This window comes from Pezoporus flaviventris, unplaced genomic scaffold (assembly GCF_033815535.1).
Source record: "Pezoporus flaviventris isolate CSIRO_AGI_PZ_B2104156 unplaced genomic scaffold, CSIRO_AGI_Pfla_v1 ptg000006l, whole genome shotgun sequence".
In the NCBI taxonomy this organism is placed as follows: Eukaryota; Metazoa; Chordata; class Aves; order Psittaciformes; family Psittacidae; genus Pezoporus; species Pezoporus flaviventris.
This window is the reverse complement of record NW_026892554.1, coordinates 729336-753365: the sequence shown is the minus strand read 5'-3', so window position 1 is coordinate 753365 and position 24030 is coordinate 729336. Positions and strand designations below refer to the sequence as shown.

General features: G+C 56.6%; 1 protein-coding gene across 4 annotated transcripts in view; it reads left to right on the top strand.

Annotated features, from left to right (window-relative positions):
• Positions 1 to 24030, top strand: part of FRMD5 (FERM domain containing 5) — a 66129-nt gene that overhangs the window by 25435 nt on the left and 16664 nt on the right. For 2 of the 4 annotated variants that reach the window (XM_061446512.1, XM_061446510.1), the window contains exon 2: positions 23664 to 23768. In XM_061446512.1, the coding sequence (XP_061302496.1) occupies positions 23664 to 23768 (105 nt within the window). Of the gene's footprint in view, positions 1 to 5691; positions 5734 to 22212; positions 22746 to 23663; positions 23769 to 24030 lie in introns of those variants that run through there. The other 2 variants (XM_061446511.1, XM_061446513.1) reach the window with 2 other exon arrangements.

Sequence of the window (24030 nt, the reverse complement as noted above, 5' to 3'; positions counted from 1 at the left end):
CCTTCAGTAGCTGTATTTTCTCTTTGTGCAGGCACTTACCGATGATAATCATGTCACCTCTCTCTTCTTTCTGATATTAGAGAGGCTGAGCTCTTCTGCAGCGCAAGGCAGCTTCTCTGGCTTCCAGACAGCTTCTGCGTCCCTTCGCAGCCTCCCCAGTGTATTCACCTCCCTCTCTGTGAGGCAGATACGGAGGCTGGGCTGAGCCTTCCCGCATCCTGCCCAGGCGGGCTGGGCAGAGCAAAACCCTCTCCCCAGAGCTGCCTTGGAGCCCCCCTTCACAGCTCCAGCCACCTCGCTGCTCTGCAGCGGGTGAATGCTGTGCTGTGTCCCTGCTCCCCTCCACCTCTGCAAACGCAGCCGGGTAGCACCGGGGTCACCGGCTTGTTGCATCCTTTATGTCATTATCTTTCTGGTTAGGTAGGAAGCAGGCAGCAGGTCCCGTCTGCCCCTGCATCCATCCCCAGCAGCCTCTGCCCAGCACAGGAGGGACTGGGGGACCGCTGATTGGAGCTGCTGGGTGGCATCACTTGGTGACACGAAAGGGTCCTTCTAGTCCTCCTTCTCCATAGTAAAGTTGCTTTTGGAAGCAGCCTTTAACACCGATGAGCTCCTCGCAGGCCGGGAGTGCTTGGGACTGCAGAGAGATGAAGTTCTGATGCTTCACAAATGGTGTTCATGCCACCATCCGTGTCCTGGTTTTGCAGAGCTGGGATGGAGCCCTGCAGGAGCCTGGTACCCAGAACACCTTGGCAACAGCTGTAATCCAGCTGTGGGCACAGAGGCCCCCATCCCCACTCGCTGTGTGGGATTTCTCAGGTCCTTTCTCATCTGAGGAGTTTTGCTCAGGAAAGCAGTGAAGGTGAAAATTTAAATGAGAACAGAGAGAGGCTTTAGAGGGAACAAATTAGGGAAAAAAATCATTAGAACAAGGAGAAAAGGCCCATGACATACACAAAATCGTGTGGTTAGAAATAGATCTCAGCCAAGACGAGGTAGTTGCATTTCCACTCCCCGAGACAGTAAATGATAGTTAGTTCCTATATTTTAAAGGGGCTTTCTGGGTTACTCTGCCGTGTTGCTCCCTCTGATTCTGGTTTTCAGGTTTGGATTTTAATGAGGAGCTGCCTTGGCAGGTCTGGGCTGACCCCACGCTCCGGGAGGAGGAGGAGGACGGAAGGAGCAGCGTGGCTGCAGGGCTCTCGTGGGCAGCATCAGCCAGCGCCGCCTCTCCAGAGGGTTTGAGGGCCGGTCCCCGGGCGCAGGTCGGGCCCAGCAGCAGATTGCTGGGACGCGGGTGTGCCATGAAGCGATGCGGCACGTCCGCACTCGGGGTCACCGGGTCCCGGTGTCACGGGAGCGCTCGGGGCTGTCCACAGGGAGCTTCGCGGAGCTGCAGCCCGGCCTCTGGGGCCCGCAGCAGCCGCTTCCCACGCTGGTGCGCGCAGTTAAGAACTTGAGTCACCCCGAGCGTCCTCCCCCCGCAGCACGAGGCAGGGAAAAGGGGCTCTAACGCTGCAGGGGCTGATTCGTGTCAGTCATGAGCAGGGAGGTGGCGGGGGCAGGATGCCGCATGGTTTGGGGAGCAGCGTGGCTGTCACTTGTTTGTATTGAGCTGGGGTCAGGTACCGGCGACAGCAGAAGGTGGGCAAGCTGCGAGTGCCCTTTTTGCCCCTTTTCTTCTCTCCCTGTCGTTTGCACTTGCAACAAGCCCTTCAGGGCTGGAGGAGCAGAGCGGTGTGTGGGTCCTGGGGGGACGTGACCTCCTGCTCTGCAGCCCCACAGGAGAAGGGAGAGGGAATTAAACAGTTTGCAGCATCCTCCACCCAGTCGGTGGGCCCCTTCACTGCAGGAAAAGAGCTGTGACGGGCTGTGTGCTGCAGGACAGCCACGGTCCCCCTTACCTGACATTCCTCTTCCACATCCTGGTGTTCCTTTAACACCCGGGTGGGACTGTGCTGCCTGGGCCTGCCTGGGGGCTGTGGGTTAGATATTTATGTATATGCTTTAAAAAGACTATCTACAGGCTTTCCAAACCCTTTGCAAGGTCACCTTACGTGACAAAGGAGATGAGCACTTCTGCGTAAGGCACTGAAGTGATCTTGAAGGCGCATCCAAACACTGGGCTGTTACGAGGGTCATGCCATCAGCCCTGCAGAGTGGGGATGTTTTGTGCCAGGGTGAGTTGCTAATTCCTGAGGCAGGGACCAGGCTGCCCTGGTTTAAGTGAGGAGGAGGAGGCAGTGAGAAAGGGCTTGGGAGGGAGGCAGGGCAGGGTGGTGGATGGATGGTGGAGGAGGCTCAGCGCTGCCGGGCCACAGAGGAAGGGGATGGGATGATTTACAGCTCATGCTTGGCAGGAAGGATGGAGAGGCAGGGATTAATGGTGCGAGGGGAGCAGATGGCAATATTTAGAGTTACAGGGCCCAGCTGGGCATTCCCTCGGCTCTTCCTGAGGCCGGGGAGGCTGTCCAAGGATCAGAGCATTTCCATGGGGTCCAGCCATCACCTGCTGGGGGGCAGCAGGAGAGAAGCCCCCTTCCAGGTCACCTCCAGACACGTTGTTCTCCAGGACTTTGCTGTTTGTGGTCAACCAAATCACCCTGCCCTTCAGCAGGGAGCCCTGTTCTCAGGGAGAAGAACAGGGCTCTGAGGGGGGGGTGGCTTGAGGACACTCAGGACCAGCCTGGCTCAGGCACCAGAGAGCTTCCATGGCCAGGATCTCAGCAGAAGGGACACATGTCCTGTGGCGGCTGACTGCGATGCTCATAAACCCATTAGCCGCTTGTATAACTGCTGCTTGGAACCATGCTGAACTCTGAAATGGCTCGTTCGTTACAAATTACAAGGTAGCAGCAATGAAATGATGGATTTAACAGAAAAAAGCTCCAGTATTTCAACTTGCAGCAAGCAGGTTCCATGTATCCATCCTCCCAGCATCTCGTTTGCAGGAGACCCTCTACAAGACCTGATCACCGGGGCTGACGTTAGTGCGACGTTGGGATTGCGCGTTGCTTTAACAAAATGCACAGAAGTCTGGAAAGAACTCACAAAAGGGAATGATGGCGATTTTGTCTCTGTCTAATTCAGAGCGTCCACAAGCCACAGGCCTGGGGTCATCACGGGCTGCTGTCATTGCTCATGCGTTTTGGGGGTTGTTTTTTTTTGGCTTATTTTATTCCAAAGCTAAAATGAGAAGGTGAGAGCTATCTGGTGACAGCACAACAGGGGAGTCAGGCTGGAGTCTGAGCTGCCTGGGATTTTGCTCTCCAGAAAGCCAAGAAGGAAAGAATCCAGCTTAGTGCAGGCAGGTCAGTGCTTTCCTACTGCCCGGAGCTGATTGCTGTACTTCAGGTGCTGATGATTCACAGCAGCAGCAGCAGTGCTGGTTTAACCCGTGCCTGCCTGGGCACTGGGCTGCTCCTCTTCCTCACCGGCAGCAGGGCTGAGCCGAACAGAGGCGTTTCTCCTCCTTTCCTGGAGGCACAGATGATGTCACCCATGACGCCTGGGAAAGCACCTGCAGGGAGCTGGATCTTGCCTGGTTGCTGGGAGCAGACGGGGACCAGCGATGGGCACTGCTGCCCCAGCCCTGCTGCCAGGCTCAGCCTCCAGAGCACCTGCAGCTCAGCGGTGCCACCATCAGCCCCTGCCAGTGGTCATATTTCCATGTGGAACCCATATTTTGTGCTTTAATTTCCCCTGTAGAAGGGGGACAAGTCCTGCCTTACCATTATCATAGAACCATGGAATGGTTTGGGTTGGAAGGGACCTCAAAGCCCCTCCAGTCCCAACCCCTGCCACGGGCAGGGACCCCTTCCACTGGAGCAGCTTGCTCCAAGCCCCTGTGTCCAACCTGGCCTTGAGCACTGCCAGGGATGGGGCAGCCACAGCTTCTCTGGGCACCCTATGCCAGCGCCTCAGCACCCTCACAGGGAAGAGCTTCTGCCTAAGAGCTCAGCTCAGTCTCCCCTCTGGCAGGTTAAAGCCATTCCCCTTGGCCTGTCTATTACTTCATATTCCCATATGAGTGAAGATGAGGAGCACAACATGCACTTGGCTGCTGCAGTGTGACCTCCCGGTGCTCAGATGAAACCTCAGCCAAGACAAACCCTCGCTGTGCTCTTGCACTGAACTGGGCTGCAACAGCGACAGCCCATCAAAGCCCATTTCTTTGTCCACATGTGCACGACATCCAGCCGGACACAGCTTCTGCTTAATAAATATAAATATCAGCGATACGAGTATCAGTAATATTAAAATGATGGCTATCAGTAACCATAAAGCAGGTTCATCGCAGGACAGTATTTAGCAGCATTCCCATCTGATTGACTCCTGCGCTAGGGCAGAAAAGGTGATTAATAATGATCTGTGCTGCTGAGGGATGGGGAGGGTTTGCTAAGGATGAAGTAGAGCTGTTCTGACGTTGTGCTTAATAGGCAGTTCTTGCTGGCGGCCATATGCTGTTCTGTGTCTCAATAATCAGCAGATATTGTCGCCTCAGCTGCTGGAGTGCAGCAATTCGGCACTTCTGGCATCGCCGCTGGGTGCTGGCGGAGGCACGGGTGCTGTGCTGGACGTGCTCAGCAGAGAGCCCTTCACCACCGCTGCCCCCTCGCAGCCCAGTGAAGCGGATGCAGGGTGGGTGTCCCCACCTTGGTGGCTGTCCCCGTGCCCGTGTCCTCACGGGCGGCTGGATGCAGGCTGCGGACTCCCTTCATGCCTGGTTTAAGCTGGGTGATGGTGAAGTGCTTTTCCCACTTCAATGGTGAAGCTGCTCTGGATGGGTTGGAACACCATGCACTGCCTCCATGCCAGCTGCGTGGCCGGGATCCACATCTGGTTTCTGACTGGGAAATGCCAATGGGTGTCAGACACTGACAACATCCCGTTCATCCCTGGGACAAATGCTCACACTGACGTTCAGACCTGGAAAGGCATCCCACAGAGTCTGAAGGGGGTAGTTGCAGCGGACAAGGATGGGGACCTTGATGCCACTGTGAGGAGACAGGAGATGGAGATGTACAACAGAAACCTGCTTCTTTGCTCTCCTAGCACTAATGATGCAGGAAGGTTCTGTTTTCTCCCCAGAAAAGATTGCCACTGTATGCACAAGCTTTTCCTTGTCACATGTGTCGAGATGGGCTGTGATTGGTATTGCAGGGCGGTGACTGCCCCGGGGCTCCTGGGGGAACGAGAAGAACCTTTGCTGACCATTTACAGCCCGTGGGAAGGCGGCTCTTGCTGCGGCTCAGAGCCGGGGGCTGAAACGCAAAGGCTACAGAAGGGAAGGCAGCGATGAGAGCTGCCATCTGCTGGGAGGTCCCTTCGGCAGTGCCGATATCCCAGCGCTCCCTGGGAACGCATCCTGGGGGTTGTGTCCCTGGGATGGTTCTTCCCTTTCTGTGTATTGTGGAAAACTGATGCTGTGCCTGAAACCGTGGGAAGAGTTGTGCCTGTAGGACCTTGGGCACGGTCTGGATCCATGCCCAGGAGCTGGATGCTGCATCCCAGCAGCTGGACCCTGCACAAGGTGCTTCCCTGCCCCAGCAGATGCTCAGCCCCATTCATCCCAGTTGATGGTGTTAATTAGTCCCAGTTGCACCCACCTGAGCGGCCTCTGCTCCACCCTGCTGAGCTGGGCCCTGGCTGTATTTAAGGGGAGCAGCTGTAGGGCAGGAAGTCCTCTGGGTCTGTTGGGAGCAGGTACCTGTGTGCTGTGCTGGGACTATGGTGAGTACAAAGTGCTCTTGCTGTGCTGGTGATGCTGAGCTCAGTGGGGTGGGAGCCCTTTGGTTCTCCAGGGGACTGTAGGGTTTTGTCCCCTACAGCACTTGCCTTTGGGGTGGGATCTGCTCTGGGTGCTGCTCAGGCTGTGGCTCTGTCGAAGGTTTTGGAGGAGAGCTGGGCTTTCAGGGCCTTCAGTGGCAGGAAGACCGAGGGCAGTGGTTACTGCAGCAGCAGGGTGTTTGTGCAGGGTCTTCGCCCTCATCTCACCTGGGATTCAAGCGCTTTGCCCCAGTGTCATGGGTAAGACCCGTGAAACCCCTGGGGTGCAGGTGCAGGTTGTGTATTTCTGAAAGATGGCCCCAATCAGCGCTTCCTTCCAAGAGGCCTGGAGCAGGTGGTGGGGGGAGCAGCTCTGGATATGAACTGTGACCATGCGAGGTGCTGGGACACCCCAACCCCTGGCCGTGGGCTGCGGAGCCGCCTTGGTTTGAGTTCTGCGGTCAGGGGAGGAGTGGAGCAGAAAGCTGGGCTCCTCCGGCCAGGGGCAGGTTCAAAGCAGCTTTTTCCCCAGAGCTGCGTGGTTTAGGGCTTGGGGACAGCGTGGGCTTTGCTAATGTCCTTATGTTGCTTCTGGAGGTGCTGGGGCTGGTGGTGACATCCCTGCATCAGGACCCTGCTTCCCTGGCCCCTCTGTCCATCACCCCACCAGCCCCTGGTCTTGGGTTCCCTCTCTGCCATGAGGTAGGGATGCTTTGTTACCTTGATGAAGGAGGTGTGGGTATGAGCTTCCCATTCCCTGCTGTGTGCACCTCACTTGGCAGAGCAGAAATGTTGATTTTGAACTTGTATTTAATTTGCCAAGCAATTCCAGTTGCTCTGCACCCGTGACCAGGCACCTCCTTTGCTGTGCCACGTTGTCTGCTGCTTTCACATCCATGCTTGGTTGTTGTGGGGGTTTTCAGTTAAGGTCTTGGGTGTTGGACCTGTTCTCCCAGGATCCCTGTGAAACACCCACCCAGTGGATTCAGCATCCCAACGGTGTCTCAGGCAGCCTTAATCCGGTTAGTGCGTGTCGTGCTGATGTTGTATCATTCTAATTTTTAATGGGAATGCCATTCAACACCAGGTTAAGTGTCTGCTGCGAGTTGAAATACATTAAATCAACAGCACCGCCTTTATTAACTGCTTCTTAATCTCATCAAAACATCAACCCCATTTGGCAGGGTGCATTTCTCCCAAGCTGTGTTTGGCAGCTCCTTTATATTCCCGGGATGAGGGCTGGGCTAGAGCATGGTCCCTGTGGTTCAGTGGCAGAATCCTGTTTCCCATCTGGCTTTTGGAGCTCTCTCATGCAGAGGTACAACATGGGAAGAGTTTCTAAGGGAACCTGTGTGACCCTGACGTGCCGAGCAGTCCCTATCCCAAAGGAACTGCCATTTAAATGCTTAAATCTGGAGTACGCCGGGAGTTTGCTGTTTCTGGGTGCGAATGCTTGCATCTGAGCTGGGCCCTTGTCCCCAGGGCAGGGGAAGCTGATGAGGCTTTGACTGCTTGGCTTGGCTTTGATCCCCTTGAAACCTGTGACTGAGGATGGCAACGCTGGGGCAACGTGTTCATGGCCACGGCTCCCGGGAGGAGACCCCCGTGGTTGGTTCTCCCATGGGATGCTCCCATTGCAGGAGCAGATCCAGGGCTGGAGGCAGCCATGTGCCTTTTCCTGGGAAAGCCATGGGAAGGCGCTTCCCCCCCCCTCTCTCGCCTAATTTATGATGATGATTTTTAATATCGCCTTTGTGTGGCAATGTACTGTTTTAATTCCCTAACAAAGCACCACCTGATGTGACGCGCGTCCCGGCTCCCCGAGGCAGGGGTTATGAATGTGGCTCTTGGTCTGTAGCTCATGGTTATTGCTGCCATCTTTAATTAAGGGAGGTAAATATTGCTGAGGTGGGTTGAGGGGCCTCTTTAACAGGAGTAATGGGAGCGAGCTCAGCAGCACAGGGTGCAGCAGGAGGGAGCAGGGAGCTCGGGGCTCTTGTTGCTGCCTCTTCCCTCCTCGGCGCGGGGCAGCCTGGCAGGGAAATGGGTCTGCACCCAGGGTCTGGTGATGCTCTGACGCTGACAGTGAGGTTCTGCTGGGGATGTTTTCTCCCCAGGGGCTGGGCCTGGTTCTCCAGGGCAGGGTGATGTGTCCCAGGGGCTCACCATGCTGGTGGCCCCATTATTTCTCCCTCGTTGCTGTTCTCCCTGTCTGCCGGGTCCTGTTGTTCCTTTCTGTCAGTGATGAAGCTTTCTGCTGCCTGGAGCTGTCCTTTGCAAATGGTTGCAGGTGGGGAGCAGAGCACTGCAAAAGGAAATGGAAGCGGATATTGTTTGGCAGTTGCAAGGACAAAGCTTAAATCAGATCAGCTCTGCCTAAGGTAGAGCCAATAATATCTGCTGTGAAAAACTGTTTCATCACGTTTCCTCTTTCCTCTTTCCACCTGAAACGGCATTTGGTCTCTGAATCCAGGCGTGTCGTACTGCACCACAGCCCCCCACAGCCCCATTCATTCAGAGACCTCCCCTCAGGTGAATGGGTTTAACTTCACCCTTTGCATGCAGGCAGCAGGAGGGAATTGCGAGTCAGCTCCTAATTGCATGGCTCCTGCAATAGATTCTGGTGTTCATTATTCACATGTTGGCTGTTGTAGGGAAAATAAGATTGGCTTATATTCCTGTAATACTTCAGTACATGTGTTAATACAACGGTATAAAGGTGGAAGCCACGGGGAACCTGCAATTAGAAACCTAGGATGCAGGTTGGGGTGGGTGTCCCTCCTACTGCCCACTGCAGAGGCTTTATGGAGCCAAAGTGTTAGCAGTTGTAGGGCTGGAATAAACTTCAGCCCTTCCCAAGGGGATCCCACCCCATGTTCAGAGGCAAGTGTGGGACTTGGTTGGGGTGCAGACTTTGGAGGGATGGGGGATGTCTTGGAGCTTGCATCCTCGTCTCTGCACGCAGCTGGGCTGCACACAAGGGTGTGTGCTCAGCACAAGTCCCCTGTCTCTGTAGCACCCAAGATGTGGGAAATGAGGTTGGGCGAAGTTGCTGAGCTGTGGTTGTTACTGCGAGGACGTTTCTCAGTGCTGTGGTGCCTGGCATCATGTAAATGTCAAATGGAAGGAGACGAGCACGTGGCTGTGGGCTTGGGGCATCCCTGCTGCGGGGCTGGTGGGGAGCAGCGTTGGGGCGCAGGCCCTTGTACCCCGGGAAGGAGCTGCTGGGGACGGTGCCTTTAAAGCTGGCAGAGGTTTGGGCTGCTCTGGCGGGTGACAGCTCCTGGTGTTGCACATCTGTTATCTGTGCGCTGCGGAGCCCGGCCAGGAGAGGGTTCAATGTGGGACCTCCTCCTTTGGAGGCAGCTTGGAGGTCTCGTTTGTGCGGGCTCCGAGGGGCTTGTGCCTGGAGGAGGGGGTTTCTCTTGTGCTCCCTCTTTGTCAGGGCTCCTGTTCGCACTCTTCCTCACCTCTTCGAGAGCTGCTGCAGAGCTCCTCTGTCGGAGCCGGGTCCCTGTTGGGTGCTTTCTCTCCTCCACATCTCCCCTTGCTCCCGAGAAGCTCGTGGACAGCCCTGAACTCTCCCATGAGCTTGTGGCGCACGCTAAGGTGGTTGGAGGCTGTGGTGGAAGCGTTCCTCTTCAATACCCGGGGCACAGCCGGGCTGGGTGCGCTCTGTTGTGCTTTCCCTCGTCACTGGCGAAGCAGGTGAAGGGGAAATGTGCCTGGTGGGGCAGGGGCACTGCACCCATCCTGCACAGGGGACCTGGTGCAGCTCCCCAGAGCTTTTCAGAGGTAACACCAGAGGCTCTTGAGCTTGGTGAGAGCTGGGCTGAAGGATCAGCCATGGGCACGGAGACCACTTCTGCACTGACAGACATAGGATCATAGAATCCCAGATGGGTTTGGTTGGAAGGGAGCTCCAAGCTCCTCCAGCTCCAGCCCCTGCCACGGGCAGGGACCCCTTCCACTGGAGCAGCTTGCTCCAAGCCCCTGTGTCCAACCTGGCCTTGAGCACTGCCAGGGATGGGGCAGCCACAGCTTCTCTGGGCACCCTGTGCCAGCGCCTCAGCACCCTCCCAGGGAAGAGCTTCTGCCTAAGAGCTCATCTCAGTCTCCCCTCGGGCAGGTTCAAGCCATTCCCCTTGGCCTGTCCCTGCCTCCCTTGTGAACAGGTCAGTGCCCCTCAGTGTGGCACAGGCAAGCAGAGCCTCTGCCCGCAGCGCTGGGCAGGGAGGTTGCTGCTCCCCCAGCTCACCCCGGAGGAAGGACAATCGTGTTTCAACTGAAACCCGTGTCCCCGGTGAGGATGCTTGGCTGCGCTAAGGGAGGCTCTTCCTCGGGGCCTCATCTTTCATCAGCGCTGAGCTGATGGGATGTGATGGCGCAGGAGCAGCCACTTCATTCCTGTAATTATTTGTTTCTTCTCAAGCCTGTGTTCTAAAATAAACTCGGGACCAACGCGTTGAGGTCCATCTTCATCGCCTCGAGTTCATTGTACTTGGACGGAATGCTCAGTGGCTGCCTCATGCCAGATTTCCCCAGCTCTGCTTGCTTCCCCCCTCCTATTGGGGTGGGCTCAGACATTGCCACAGAAGGGTGTACTGAGGGTTTAGAAAGTAAGGTTTGGTCTGAGAGGTGGGAGATGATCTTACAGAAGCTGGGACTCCATGGTGATGTTGGGAGGAAGGACGGTGCTCGGAGGTTGGGCTTCTTAGGGTTATGACCTAATCCTGATTTCATTTGATGAGATAAAAGCTACAGCATGTCAGCACCCTCCCAGGGAAGAGCTTCTGCCTAAGAGCTCAGCTCAGTCTCCCCTCGGGCAGGTTAAAGCCATTCCCCTTGGCCTGTCCCTACATCCCTTGTCCCAAGCCCCTCTCCAGCTTTCCTGCAGCCCCCTTGGGCACTGGAGCTGCTCTCAGGTCTCCCCTTAAGGACTGCAGGGGGGTCTCCCCAGAGCACAGCAGAGGGGCAGGATCCCCTCCAGGAGCTGCTGCTTGCACTCTGGGGGTGCAGCCCAGCACGTGGGGGGGGGGGTCTGGGCTCGTTTCTGATGGGGATGTTCATTTCATGGACATCCAAACGCTTGTGCAGGATGTGTGCCCCGGGTACAGGCAGGAGAAAGCGGCTCTCTGGGGAACAGGACTAAGCTAATAACCAGTATTTACTGCTGAGCTGTTGCATGTGAGTAATCCAGTGCCTCATATTTGGCTGTTCCGCTCACATTAGCTTCAATGAAGCCCTTGATCGGAAGCCTCCTTCCATTGAGTCGCGCAGTTCTCATCAGCCCTCGGTCCCATCCGGCCTGCGGGGAAGCTTACGCAGCCATCTGGGCTTACAACAATGGCTTTCTCCATCAACATGAGTAATCTGCTGCCTGACATGGTTTAATCAGTGCTTTGTGAATGCACGGCGCTGGGGTTTGTGTCCCCAGAGCTGCTGATGCAAGGGGCAGCTGTGGTGTGGGGAGCTGGTGGTGAGAGCGGTGCAAGGGAGCCAGGGCCATGAGCAATGGGGTCCCTGTGATGGGGTGCTTGGGGTGGGTGTCCCTGGCTCCCCAGTGCCCAAGGAGGGGGACTCGGAACCAGTTCCTGAAAACGCTGCTCTCAGGGGAGACCTGTCCTAAAACTGAGGCTGTGCCTGAGCTCTGCCCCTCCTGCGCCCTGGAGGGCCCTGGGCTCTTTCTGGGCATTACTTCTATGAAATTCTCCCTAAGCAGCGTTTAAAGGCAGTGCCATTGCCCCGGCTGCAGCGGCCGCCCAGGACAGAGGTGGGAACATGGGAAACACGGCTTTTGGCCCAAGAATTCCAATGGTTCCTCTTAACGTCCATGAATTGTAGTGGTGCCAGGAGCTGATCTTTAAAAGGGATGATTTGTTTGAACTTGGTGGAGTCTGCTCAATGAAGGGGCCAGGCTCAAAGGAAAGGATGGTCTGCAAGTCCCATGCCCTTCCCGTGAGGAGGGCTGCCCTGGCTGCTCCCAGCTCTGCATCTGCTGCCTGTGCACACTGCAGGGCTCTGTGCCAGTATGAGGGAAACCCCCGGGACCTCAGCCTGCCTGTGGGGACCGTGTTAAACCCATCTCCAAGTGGTCCTGGGCCATGAATCATCAGCAGGCACCTCAGAGCTGGGGTCTCTCCATGGGAGGGTGCCAGGTCATGCCAGGGAGCAGGAACGCATCCACTGGAGCCTCATCCCTGTGGCACAGCCTGCACCCGGCCATGGGACCCCTGGTCCTGGCCGTGCATTGGCTTGGTGGTTGTAAATTCCACCTCATTGTTTAGCACCGTGCAGATGAATGCTGGGGCTGTGAGAGGCGGCTCGGCCTGGGTGCAGGCAGCGGTGATGCTCTGCCGGTTCATGCTGACCCTGCTCACGCTGGCAAGGCCCGGTTGCAAGACCTGATTTCCCACTCATCTCCCCCAGCATCGGCTCGCATAGACCCTGGCAGGTAGCAGGCAGGCTCCAAGCACACTCCTGTGCCTCATGTCGGGAGCATCACCCAATTCATGCAGTGAAGACTCGCATGACAGCGCTGTCATCTGCTGGCGTGGTTTGAGCTGGCAATAAAGCATCGCAGTGATTAAGAAGCATGACCTTGCCCCGCTCTGTGTAATGAGGTTGCTGCTCGGCTCTGCCCACTCAGGGCAGCCCCTTGTGCTTTCCCTCCTGGGAAGGGAGAGGCGGGAGCCAGGCACCCATCCTGCTGCCCCTGCATCCAGCTGTGTCAGTGCTGGGGTGTCCAAGGTTCCTCACCCATCCGGTTTCCAGAGCCCCAGCCTGGCAGCAAGCACTGCCCAGGTACATCCTGCTCCAGCGATGGGAGATGCTGGAGCTGGTTCCCCTCAGTGCTGAGAGCCCGCAGGGTCCGGTGCGGGTGGCTGCGGCAGTGGGTGGGGTGGGGACCCGATGATGGGGCAGTGTTATCGGGGTCCTGCCCTGGCCGGTTCCCCCTCCCTTGGAGTTGCTCCTGGTTCTTCCCTGTTGTGCAGACGCAGCAGTAAGGCTCCCGCACGGGCTCAGCCCGTCTGACAGCTCGTCTGGAGGCACGGTGCTTTGTCAAACGTTTTTCTTGTCGAGTAGCGCTAAGAATCCCTTATTCAGTCTTTTGATATGGAAAGTAAACAAGTTAACATGAAGGCATCTTTGAGGCTCTGGGGGTTTAGTGCTGCCGCCAGGCTGAGCCTCATTCCCTCTGCCGTCCTCTGACGGGTGCTGCATTCAGGGTGCTGGGTGTACTCAGGGGATCCCACTGCTGGAGCGAGCAGTGAGAGTGACGTGATGCTGTTAGCATGGATTATAGAGCACTTATTCTACAGGATATCATATGGGAAATGCTTTTGTTTGTAGGAATCCGGACTGGTTTTGTGAGCTTTCTCATGCCGGACACCAGGTCCCCCATTCACGTACCAGTGAGGGGCTGCGGGATTCCAGGGGAGGCTCTTGGTTTCCTACCAGACTTCCCACACCTTTCCCTGCGCAGTCCCAGGGTGTATCACTGCACGGCTGGAAGGGTCTGGACAGGCCCTGGGAAGCCCTGTGGGCTTGGTGGGCTGGGGATGGGTCATTGAGCCGTGCAGCTCATCCCCCAGTGTGAGGTACAGCTCATGCCACTGTCTGGGATTCAAACAGCATCCACAGGGATGAGGAATTCTCCTGCCTGGCAGCGAGGGGAAATACTCCCACGTCTCATCAGCAGCTGCCATCCAGAGGGGACTGGTTAGGGCTGCAGGGGGAGGAAATGCACCAAAGCTCAGGACGGAACAGAGAAACAAGGTCACTTGCTCCTGTTGGTGAAAACAAACTGATTCTGCTCACGGCTTGCTGGGGATAACTGGATCCTGCCGGAGAACTTGGGAGTCGGGTGAGTGACAGTTTTCTTTCCGCTTGCCATGCAGGATGGCACATCCTTCCTGCAGGGGTGGCTGCAGCCCCTGCCTGACCCCCCGGCTTTAGAGAGCAAACAAACTCCTTAGGTCTGCCCGCGCTCTCTGCAGGAGCTGCTCACGCTTTTCCCCGGCTGGGCCGCTCCTTGCTCCCTGCGGTGCCTCTTGTGTGGGGGTGCCCTGGGTGCAGCCCTGGCTGCAGTGAGGTGATGGGGATGGAGAAGGGGGTGCAGCAGCGCCTGCCAGGGAGCCGCTCTGAGCTCAGAGCAGTTCCCTGCCGTGTCTTTGCCTGATGCCAGCGCGCTGTGTGCCGTGGCTGCCTGCAGGGAAGATGTCAGCCCGCATCTCCATCCCCGGATCACGTCACCAGGAGAAGGCTGCTCGCCCTCTCGGGTTCATCTGAAAAGGTCGAGAGTGACTCTGGCATCTGGCTGGGAGGACGGGGCCTTGGGGGCTTGTCCTTAAAACTGAGCTGCTTGAAGCCCCATTGCCATGAGAGGTTTGTGCCCAGCCCATCTTGGTGCCCCCCGTGGCAGCGTGCTGCACACACTCTTAGAGCAGGGGCTGGCTGTGCCATTGCGGGGGGGCTGTGGGGAGCAGGACCATACAGCAGGATGGGGTCGTGAAGACCCCAGTGCCTAGAGCTGGTCACCAGAGCAGAGCCCTCCCCAGCATAGGGATGGGGAGCAGATGGAGGGTGGCAGGGGCTGTGTGGCCCCTACAGACCCCATGGTACCTCCGTAGCTGAAGGGTGGTGCAGGAGATGCTGTGAGGTGTTGCTGATGCTCAGCAGCTCCGTGGGGTTCAGGGCAGCATCGCGGCACCAGCCAGCGCTGAGCTCTGAGCAGTCTCTCCCAGCTTCCAGCTGCATTTTCCAGGGAGCTTTTTCCTGCAGGACCCTGCCTGGCTCCAGACTGGGAAGGGGCTGGCAGTTAAGGGCTGCAGCTCACCAAGGGGGAGCATCAAGGTCGAAAGTCCAGGCTGCCTTCAGAGGCTTTGATTTGCAGAAGGAAGGGAGGTGGAAAGTCAGTGTGAAAGGTCCATTCGTTTCAGGAAAAGCTTTTGTTGGGTCCCAGGTGAAACCAGACATTTGCATTTAAATGAATATGTATTTTGAGACATTAAACCCACAGGCAAAGTAAAGGCCTTGCTGAGATGACAAATATATCACTTGGAGTGCTTGTTCCTGATATTACACCCGCCAGCCTTCAGAAATAAAACCTTGTCAGCTAAAGCAGATTTTCTTCCTTCCCTTCCCTGAAACCCACAGCCTCTGTAAGTGCTTGGTGTGGACCTGAGCTGCTGCAGCTTGGAGTGCTGAAAGCATTGGTGGGTTTGCAGGGTCAGTGTGTGATGTGCAAGAGAATGACCTGGGAGCTGTTCTGCAGATCCAAGTCAGTCCCAAAACCTCAATAAAGGGAGAAAAATCTGCTTAGAGATGGGGGGAAAGCAAGTCAGCTCTGGGTGAGCAGGGAAGTGAAGTGGGGCTTTGGCTGGGTGCATTCCAAGTCCTTGGTGCAGGTGAAGCCCTGTCTGTGGCCTGGCTGAGTGCTGAGCTGGGGTTCCAGCCCCTAGACCCTGCGGTGGAGCAAGTGGCACTGGCACATGTGGGGTATGACCAGGAAGGACACACGTGCAGCACGCATGACATCGGTCTGATACCGCGAGCTGCTGGTGGCAGCAGTCTTGTGCAGCATCTCCGGTGCTGAGTCAGCACTTTTGATTCCCCATCGGTGCTGGGCTAGTGTCCGGCAGCACGCTGGCACCTGGGTTCGTGAGAGCTCACCCGTTGCTTGTCACCACTGCTGCAGCATGCGCCCGGCTGCAGCTGCCCAGTCAGCATAGAGAGGGGCTGCTCTGTGAGGGGGGGCAGTGGGTGGTGGTCCTGGGCAAGGCAAGGAATGGGCACTGTTAGAAGATGCAGTTCTGGGGCTCCGCTGCCGTTACCGGTTCTCAGCTGAGCGTGTTTTCATCTCAGACTTGTGATGAATCAACCAGGCTCTTTGCTGTGCTCTGAAGTCGACACCCAGCTGCTCAACAAGCTTGTAGAGCGTTTAGTGAGGGAGCAGAGCTGTGATCAGAGCTGCCGGCTGTCTCCTTGCACACTGCCCGGCCCCGGGCTGACAGATGGGGAGATGGGGCTCCCTGCCTGTGATGCTGCCTGCACCCAAGCTCCCGCCCGCCTCCCTTGGCCGTGGCTTCAGGGGAGCAGGCACTGGTGCAGGTACCCCTTCCCTTGGAAAGGTATCGCTTTGTGCAGTCGCTGGTGCCTGCCCTTGCTGTCAGCCATTCAGCTGCATCCTTGTGGGAATGTGGCCCTCAGTCCATTGGAGGTGATGCTTGGGGCAGATTTCCCTTTCAATGGTCTCTCTACTTTGTCCTTTATATCCTGGCAGTGCCTGTGTGAGCTTTTCCAGGTGCCTCTGGCCAAGTCCTCGCTGGTACTGGTGAGGAGGATGCTGGCAGCAGAGCACAGGCTGAGCGCGTTGCTTCTGCCCCTCGGGATCTCCCGAGCTGAGCTCACGGAGCGCAGCACCCCAGGATTGGGAAGGGGAGAAGGGAACCGGCAGCTGCGTGACTGCGACTGCAGCTTCTGGTGTTGCTTCCCCAGTGCCCTCAGCATCCCTGCACAGCACCCTGGAGCAGACAGACGCTGGCGCAGCTGCTCTGGGTCCCCTGTCTGGAAAAGGGGGTCACAGCACCGTTTTCTCCCGATTTATGCCTTTCCAGCCCCATAAGAAGCTGTTCTCACCAAGGATGAACTAGAGGAGATTGCAGGAGCTCTCTGCAGCTCCAGTGTGTTGTCTAAGGTTTATTCCGCGGTGTTATTGGTAATAGCATGGTCGTTGTGGAGATTTACACCCCGCAGGGCTTGTGTCTGTATCCCGCTTCCTGCTGAAGGTGCTACCAGGTTTATTGGGAAGTTTCCCTGTCTGCCCCGTTGATGTGGGCTGTTCGCACCTTCGGAGGGCTCTGTCCCTCCTCCCTTCCCGGGCAAATCCCCTGTGGGGGAGGATTAACGGGCAAGTGACATCCCTGGCTGTGAAAAACAAGGCACCCTCGTTAATATTCAGCGAGCAACACAATGCCTCCGAGGACAAAGATCTTCCCGTGGCTGGGTAAATCGGAGTTCATTATCATGTTAATCGGACTGATTACAGCCTCCCCAAAGGACTCGCATATGGTCATTTCTGTCGCACAAGTAAGGTCTGGTTTGCCTTAATCATAAGGCTTGTGCTCTCCTTCCTTGCCCGAGGGTCTCTGTTCTTGAGGTGCAGTTCGAGGGTTACGTATTAACTGCTTTTGAACCCGCTGTGAGGTTTGATCCCGGCTGGGGCAGGAGCTTCCACCCCGTGTCTGGATGCAGGCTTTCCCCTCGATTTTTGCTTTACTTCCGTCCCCGTTTGAAGTCCCCGGTGCCGGTTCGGGAGCTGGGCGGGGGCTTCGCTTGCCCCGTGTTCCTGCGGTGCCTTCCTTGGCTTTCGGGAGAGGTGAATTTTTCATGAGCAGTTTATACTTTTCTCCCTTTCCTCCCATGAGCTTTTCGGTGCATTCAGTTGCTGGGAGAGAAGCGAGCTTCCAGCAGGAGCGCTGCCAAGAAAACCGGAGGTGCCGGGTTCTGCTTTCAGGTTTTCATTGCCTCGCTTGTTTTGGTTTATTTTTCATTAGCTGTGTGTGCAGCAGCATTGACCGCAAAGCGCAGGGCTCCTTCCACAGGCGCTGGAGTCGGATCGTAGAACCAGAGAACCACGGAATGCTTTGGGCTGAAAGGGACCCTAAAGCTCATCCAGTTCCACCCCCTGCCATGGGCAGGACAGGCCAAGGGGAATGGCTTGAACCTGCCCGAGGGGAGACTGAGCTGAGCTCTTAGGCAGAAGCTCTTCCCTGTGAGGGTGCTGAGGCGCTGGCACAGGGTGCCCAGAGAAGCTGTGGCTGCCCCATCCCTGGCAGTGTTCAAGGCCAGGTTGGACACAGGGGCTTGGAGCAAGCTGCTCCAGTGGAAGGGGTGCCTGCCTGTGGCAGGGGTTGGGACTGGATCAACTTTAAGGCCGCTTCAACCCAAACCAGGCTGGGGTTCTGTGATTATTAAAGGATTTAAAAATGTGCTAAACCCGCTGTCCCACAGCAGACCCTTTCCAAAATGGGGACATAAGCAGAAACAGCAGCTGAACTCGATGGAGAGCTGTGCAGGCCCTTTTGCATACGCCAGCATGTCAAGGGCTTTAATAACCTGCTTGTGGAGCCAAACAAGGCATTGCTAATCTGGAGGTTAAGGCACCCGGAGTCGCTTCCTTTGGAACTTTCCTTCTCAGAAGCTTTATAAACTTCTGGAGCCAACTCCTCGGATAAGTCTTGAAGACAGAAATCACTGTGCCAGCAAGGAGGAAGGATTACAGCTAAAAGGGAATTAATACTGAAATGCATATGCTATAAATACAGCCAGATTACATTTAGTGTTATGTAAACCCCCTTTTCCTTACTCTGAGTCTCTTCCTACAGGAAAGGTGACTGTGGGCTCCAGTGGCCGCAGCATGCGGTGGAGCAGGAGTTGGGGCTATTGAGGCATTGTTCTGTGTTTCCCACCTTTGGTCCTGTTTGCAGCTGCCCTTTGCCCATCAGGAAACTCTGCTGCTCTTACCTTTGCTTTTCGTGTGTTTCATGGAGACCCCTTCCTTTGGCACATGTGGGAACAGCAGGGGCCAAGGGCAGGGTTGGCTTGGTTGGGTCTGGGCAGCAGCACCTCCACAGCACCTTGCTGCTGGGAGCTGAAGCTCCTCGGGATCCGAGTGTCCCTGACCCAGGTCCTCCCTGGCTCTCCATGGCCTTTTATCCTCCCTTTCCCTGCTGCTGCCTTTGGACACCAGCCCCGGGCTCGGAGGTTTGGCTGGAAATGTTCTCGTCCTCATCCCTCTTCTGCTCCTGCACTGGGCTGCTCGTGCTCGGGGCTCATCCTCTGTGGGGGCTTCTCAGAACCCAGGGGACCATCCCTGGGACCGGTCCCTTGGCACGCTCCTGAGCTCCAATGGCTCCAAGAGCATCTTCCCAGGGGCTCCTTGGTGCTGTGATTTATGGCAATGGGGTGTGGGCCTCCAGCAGCCTTGTGCTGAGCTCCCGCTGCTGGCCAGGTTCTCCATGTGTTTGAGTTGGAGGTGTCCTGGGCAGGGAGCGGGACCCGCTCCCCTTCCTGCCATGGCAGGGTCTGGTGCCCGCTTACATGGAGCGAGCGCATCAGCTGGTGCAATAGCAGCAAAAGAACCAGTAAGAACACCTCAAAAGAGTGGATAATGATGATGATGATGATGCTGCCTCTTTCTGTGGCAGAGGACAGGGAGAGGGGCCTGGGGGACAGGGCAGGAGCTGCAGGTAACACCCCGTAGAGCCCTGCAGGCTGTGCTCTGGTCCAGGCACGCTCACAGACTCCAGGGCTGCTTGTTCCTGTCTGGAACTGAATATTCTGAGGCACGTTGCGCCCGTTTCCTCATCGCATGGCAGCTCGGATGCGGCACTGGCTGAGGGCTGAGCTGTCAGTTAGGGCTCGCCCTGCCTGCAAAGTGCACAGGAACTTTGTGTGAGGGATAATAAATCCCAGCTCATCCAATGCCGTGCTGAATGCTGAAAATGAAGCACTTAAACCACAGCAGCGCAGTCAAATTGCTGGTGGAAATCTCTTCATGTTGGCAGTGGAGCCAGTGGGTCTTTGATCTCCCCAGCTCAGATGTTGCTGCTAAAGAGACTTAAGCTTAAACTTCGCTTTCTAAAATAGACTTTTTTGACAGTTTATTTTAAGAAATAATCTCCTCCTAAGCTGGGGAAGCGGGAGGAATGGACAGCCCCATGATGAGATTTCCAAACCGAACAATGCAGGAAGGAGCCGCTTCCAAACGCTGCCGTTTCTTGGGTACGTGCTGTGGCTGCTCTGTGGAGCCACGGGGGTGTAACTCGGGCTGGTTGTGCTCAGGCTCACCCTGGGAACTGGCTTTGCTGGTCTGGCACTGGTCATGGAGGTGGCAGGTTTGGCAGCAGTGGTGCTCGGGCCTCTGAGTGCTGTCCTGGGCACAGGGAGGTTCAAAGCCATGGCATGGGTGTGTTTGCTACTGGGAAATCCCAGCAGGATCTCCCTGCCATCAGCACAGCGCTGGTTTTCTGTCCCCATGTATAAAGGGATCATAAAACTCCCTGGAAGAGCTCGTTCCTGAGGCCACTGATGAACCCATCTCCTCCCCAAGCAGAGAGCAGTAAATCTCTCTATTAAGCTGTTGCTAACACATTAATGCTCCTCAGGTACCTCGTAAAGATGCTGCGGGGCTGGATGGCTCTGAAGTGGTTCGTAGAGGAGCAGTGTGGGCAGTGATGGATGCCTGGAGCCAGCACCGCTCCTGCTTCCCACAGCAGCATCCTCATCCACGGGTTTGTGTCCTCCGTGAACGAGAGCCCTGGGGTGGCAGGAGGGGAGCCCCCATCCTCTGCCCAGCACCCACTGGTAGAGATGGGCTCGTGAGCAGCTTCACGCGTGTGGGGCTGGGTGGCCGCGGCGCGTCTCTGCCCTGCAGTGCTGAAACCATTCGGGTTTCACTTGTGCTTCGGGCAATGCAGGACCTGGCTGCAGAAACCACCACAGAAAAGCCAGGGCTGCAGCTTTCCTGCCTGAGCCATAGGCAAAGGTAGGGACTGCAAGGAACCAGGACTGCAAGGAACCAGGACAGCTCAGTGTGGGCCATCAGGAGTGAGCAGCAGCCTGTGTTACCCCCTGCAGCTCTGCGCTGGCAGCAGCACAGCATCAGCTCGTGACCCCTGGCACTGCCTCCACCGGGAATGCGCCTCGTTGCCCGGCTCCATCGCGCAAGTGATGTTAATGCCACCACCCTGTGTGTGCCTGGACATGATGCGGTGCCTTAGCTGCAGCTCCTCAAGAAGTTGAAGACCAGAAAAAAGCCATCTGCAGGTGTTAATGTTGGACAGCAAGTAACTTCACATGGTGGGTGTTGGCTTGGCACGTGGCATTCCCTGTGTGCACCGGGGGGATGGTGAATGGGGCAGCTGGTGGCAGTCCCTCCATTTGACTGCCGTGCCCTGAAAGGCTGACCTAGAAACTTCCAAATCTTGGGACAGACAGAAGTCTTTTTTATAAGAACATACAAAGATCAAACCACGGCATATTCAAGCTGTTATTATGCAATAGAGAGCTCTTTTAAGTCGTGATTTGTAAAGACAGCTCAGATAATTTCCTGAAAGACATACTCATAATGATTAATTTAGAGTGTGTTTAATTCAAGTTAGAGAGATCAAAGAGAAAGCCTTTCCCCTGTAATGCTGTTTGTGGTTTTACACTTTCACCACGTTCTGTTGGACTCTGGGGGGGACGTGTCTGATCTGTCCTTTGCTGCGATATCTCTGGGTTAGAACTGCACAGAGAAGCAGTATGAAGATGTCTGTGTTCATCTGGGCACGGGTAGGGAAAGGGGGAAGAGCTGGGAACAAATCCCTCAGGCAAGGAGGGCATGATGTGGGCTCTCCTCGTGTGGCTGGGATGGTTCCTGCTTCTGCAGCTTCCTCTGGTGTTTCCATGGCTGTTCCCTGTAACAAACCTTCCCGAGTGTGAAAGCCCGGGGAGCCGGAGCAGGCTGGAGCCCAGTGCTGCAGGTGATGAGCAGCATGCCTGTGCCTGCACTGCCTGCGGCACGCAGGGTCCCGGCTGCTGCAGCCAGATGTGCCGCCACCATTGGAGCAGGGCACGTGCTGCAGCAGCTGCGCCGGCCCCTGCAGCCCCTCAGGGCTGATGCAGGAGTGTGTCTTTATGCAACCACAAACCCATTTTGTGGTCAGTCGCTTTAACCTCTGCACTGTGTCAAGTGTTCAGGCTCCGAGGCGATCTTTACAAGGGGAAGGAAGCATCACTGTTTGTTACTGCTTCTCTATAATGCAGGAAGATGTCCTCTATTGCACAGAAGAGCTGATCTGGAAGGTTATTTTGCCCCCGACAGGAGAGCAAGTCTGGGGTGCTTGCTCTCCTGCTCACAAGATGCTGCTGCGGTTTCTTTTTCCTTAAGCCCTGTGTTGCTGCTTCAGTCCTCATTGAAAAATGAATGTTATTTAGTGAAAGAATGATAATTTGCTGTAACTCGGGGAGAGGGACTCGGATTCTGGCAGGTTTCATTGCTCCTTCCCATTCCGTGCCCTTGTACCTGAGCCGGGCAGCGGCTGTTTGACAGTGATGGATGATCCATGCAGATGCTCCATTAGCCTATTAATAAAGCACAATCTAGGCCACCGTTTTCCAAGTTCAGCACCTAAATCTGTATTCAGGCTCATAAATGAGAGGCCTCATTTCCTGAGCAGCGGCGCTGTGCGCCTCCAACGGCCGGCAGCATCCTGTGCTTTGTGCTTTGTTCCTTGTCCCCGGGCATCTTGTTCCTCTGCAGGGTGGTCTCTGTGGGGCACCATCACCACTCCTGAGCATGGGGCAGCCTGGACGTGGCTGTACCCGTCCTACATGGCCACAACGCACCACAGCATCGTGGGGCTGGTGCACCCCTCCACCAGCGGGTCCGTGGCTGCAGGGCTGCAACAAATGCAGCTGAGCAGCATTAAGTGAGGCCAGCGTGCAGGGCAGGCTGCGGCTGGTGCAGCTGGAATGTGAGTTTCAGTATCTGAGTATGGGAATGGGAAAGGTTCATTTTCCCAGTGCTGGGTACATTGGCGCACGACAGGGTGAGGGGTGGGCTTTGCTCTCTGGCCTGGTGAGGAGGAATGGGGGATGCAGGAGAGCGGAGCAGGCAGAGGTGATGCCCAGCACCTGGGCTCGGTGCTGCGGGGCGATGTCCGCGGTGTCTGGCAGCACTTGCTGCCTGCAGCGAGCTCTCTTTGTTCATGGTCTCAGCATCTCCCCAGACCGGGGTGGGTCTGGCAGGACGCTGCCTGCGCAGCTCCAGCCCATCTCCCAGCCGCGCTGCGCTGCCTCGGGACAAGCTCTCATGGCACCGCTCCCAGCCCAGTGCTGCTGCTTCACCCCCCTGTGCCCAGCACGGCTGCCTCACGGCCCCGCTTCCACAACCAGGAGAGCTGCTTAAAACCTGGTAATAAATCAGGGTGAGGTGAGCTGAGCCAGGCAGGGGCTCACTGCAGTGCCCAGCCCGTGGCCATCCCCATCCACAGGCTCTGCCAGCAGGCGTTTGGCTGCTCTGCTGCATTTCAACAGCAGGTCCAAAAGCCCACTAATGGTCTGTCTGGGCTGAGCCAGACAAGGTGAGCAGTGAGCCTTTCACTGCCGGGCTGCCAGGTCATACAATCACAGGATGAAGGAACCTTAAAGCTCCTCCAGCTCCAACCCCTGCCACGGGCAGGGACCCCTTCCACTGGAGCAGCTTGCTCCAAGCCCCTGGGTCCAACCTGCCCTTGAGCCCTGCCAGGGATGGGGCAGCCACAGCTTCTCTGGGCACCCTGTGCCAGCGCCTCAGCACCCTCACAGGGAAGAGCTTCTGCCTAAGAGCTCAGCTCAGTCTCCCCTCTGGCAGGTTAAAGCCATTCCCCTTGGCCTGTCCCTACCTGCTCTTATTGCTGAAAAGCTTAAACCAGGTGAGGTACCCCCGAGGCAGCCCCCGCGCCTAGGCCAGGCAGGGAGAAGCGGTAGAACTGCCTGGTAGAGACCGGAGCCCTTCTCTACCTTCCCCTCGATGGGGGAGCTGCTTTACAGTGCTGCGTCTCCCCGGATCAAAGGCTGCTCCTGACAGGCGACGGTGCCTCCTTCAGATAACGCAGGTTCCTGTTTCCTGACAAACACATTTAACATGTGCATTATCTGATCGAGCAGGCACCAGCCGTGCGTGCGGAGGGACCCCCCCGGGCCGGCATTAACCCTTTCCCGTTGCTTGGTGCGGTGTGTCAAGCGTCCCTGCGTGTTCAACAGCCAGGGCTTCACTTGGTCACAAAGCTCAGGCTGCGGTTACGGAGCTGCTGGAACCAGGCTTCACCCACCGGCTCCTCGGTAAATGGGTTTCTGTCTTGCAGAGAGATGCCAAGGGTCAGTACCTGTTCGACCTTCTCTGCCACCACCTGAACCTGCTGGAGAAGGACTACTTTGGCATCCGGTTTGTGGACCCCGACAAGCAAAGGGTGAGAGCTCAGGCGGGGCCGTGGGGGTTCCTGCAGCTCACTGGTGTCAGGCTCCTCCTTGCTGCTGGGGAGGGAAACCAGGGCCGGAGGCAAATGGCTGCAATAAAACTGAATTTAGGCTCCAGTGATGCTTCCTCGCCGTTGGGATGTGTGAGCCAGGAGAGCTCACAGGGCTCTTGGGTCCCCGTGCGAGGCGTGGAAGCAACTTGTGTTTACAAAGTGAGAGGATCTGCTGCTACTGCAGAGGTGAAAGGGGAGATCT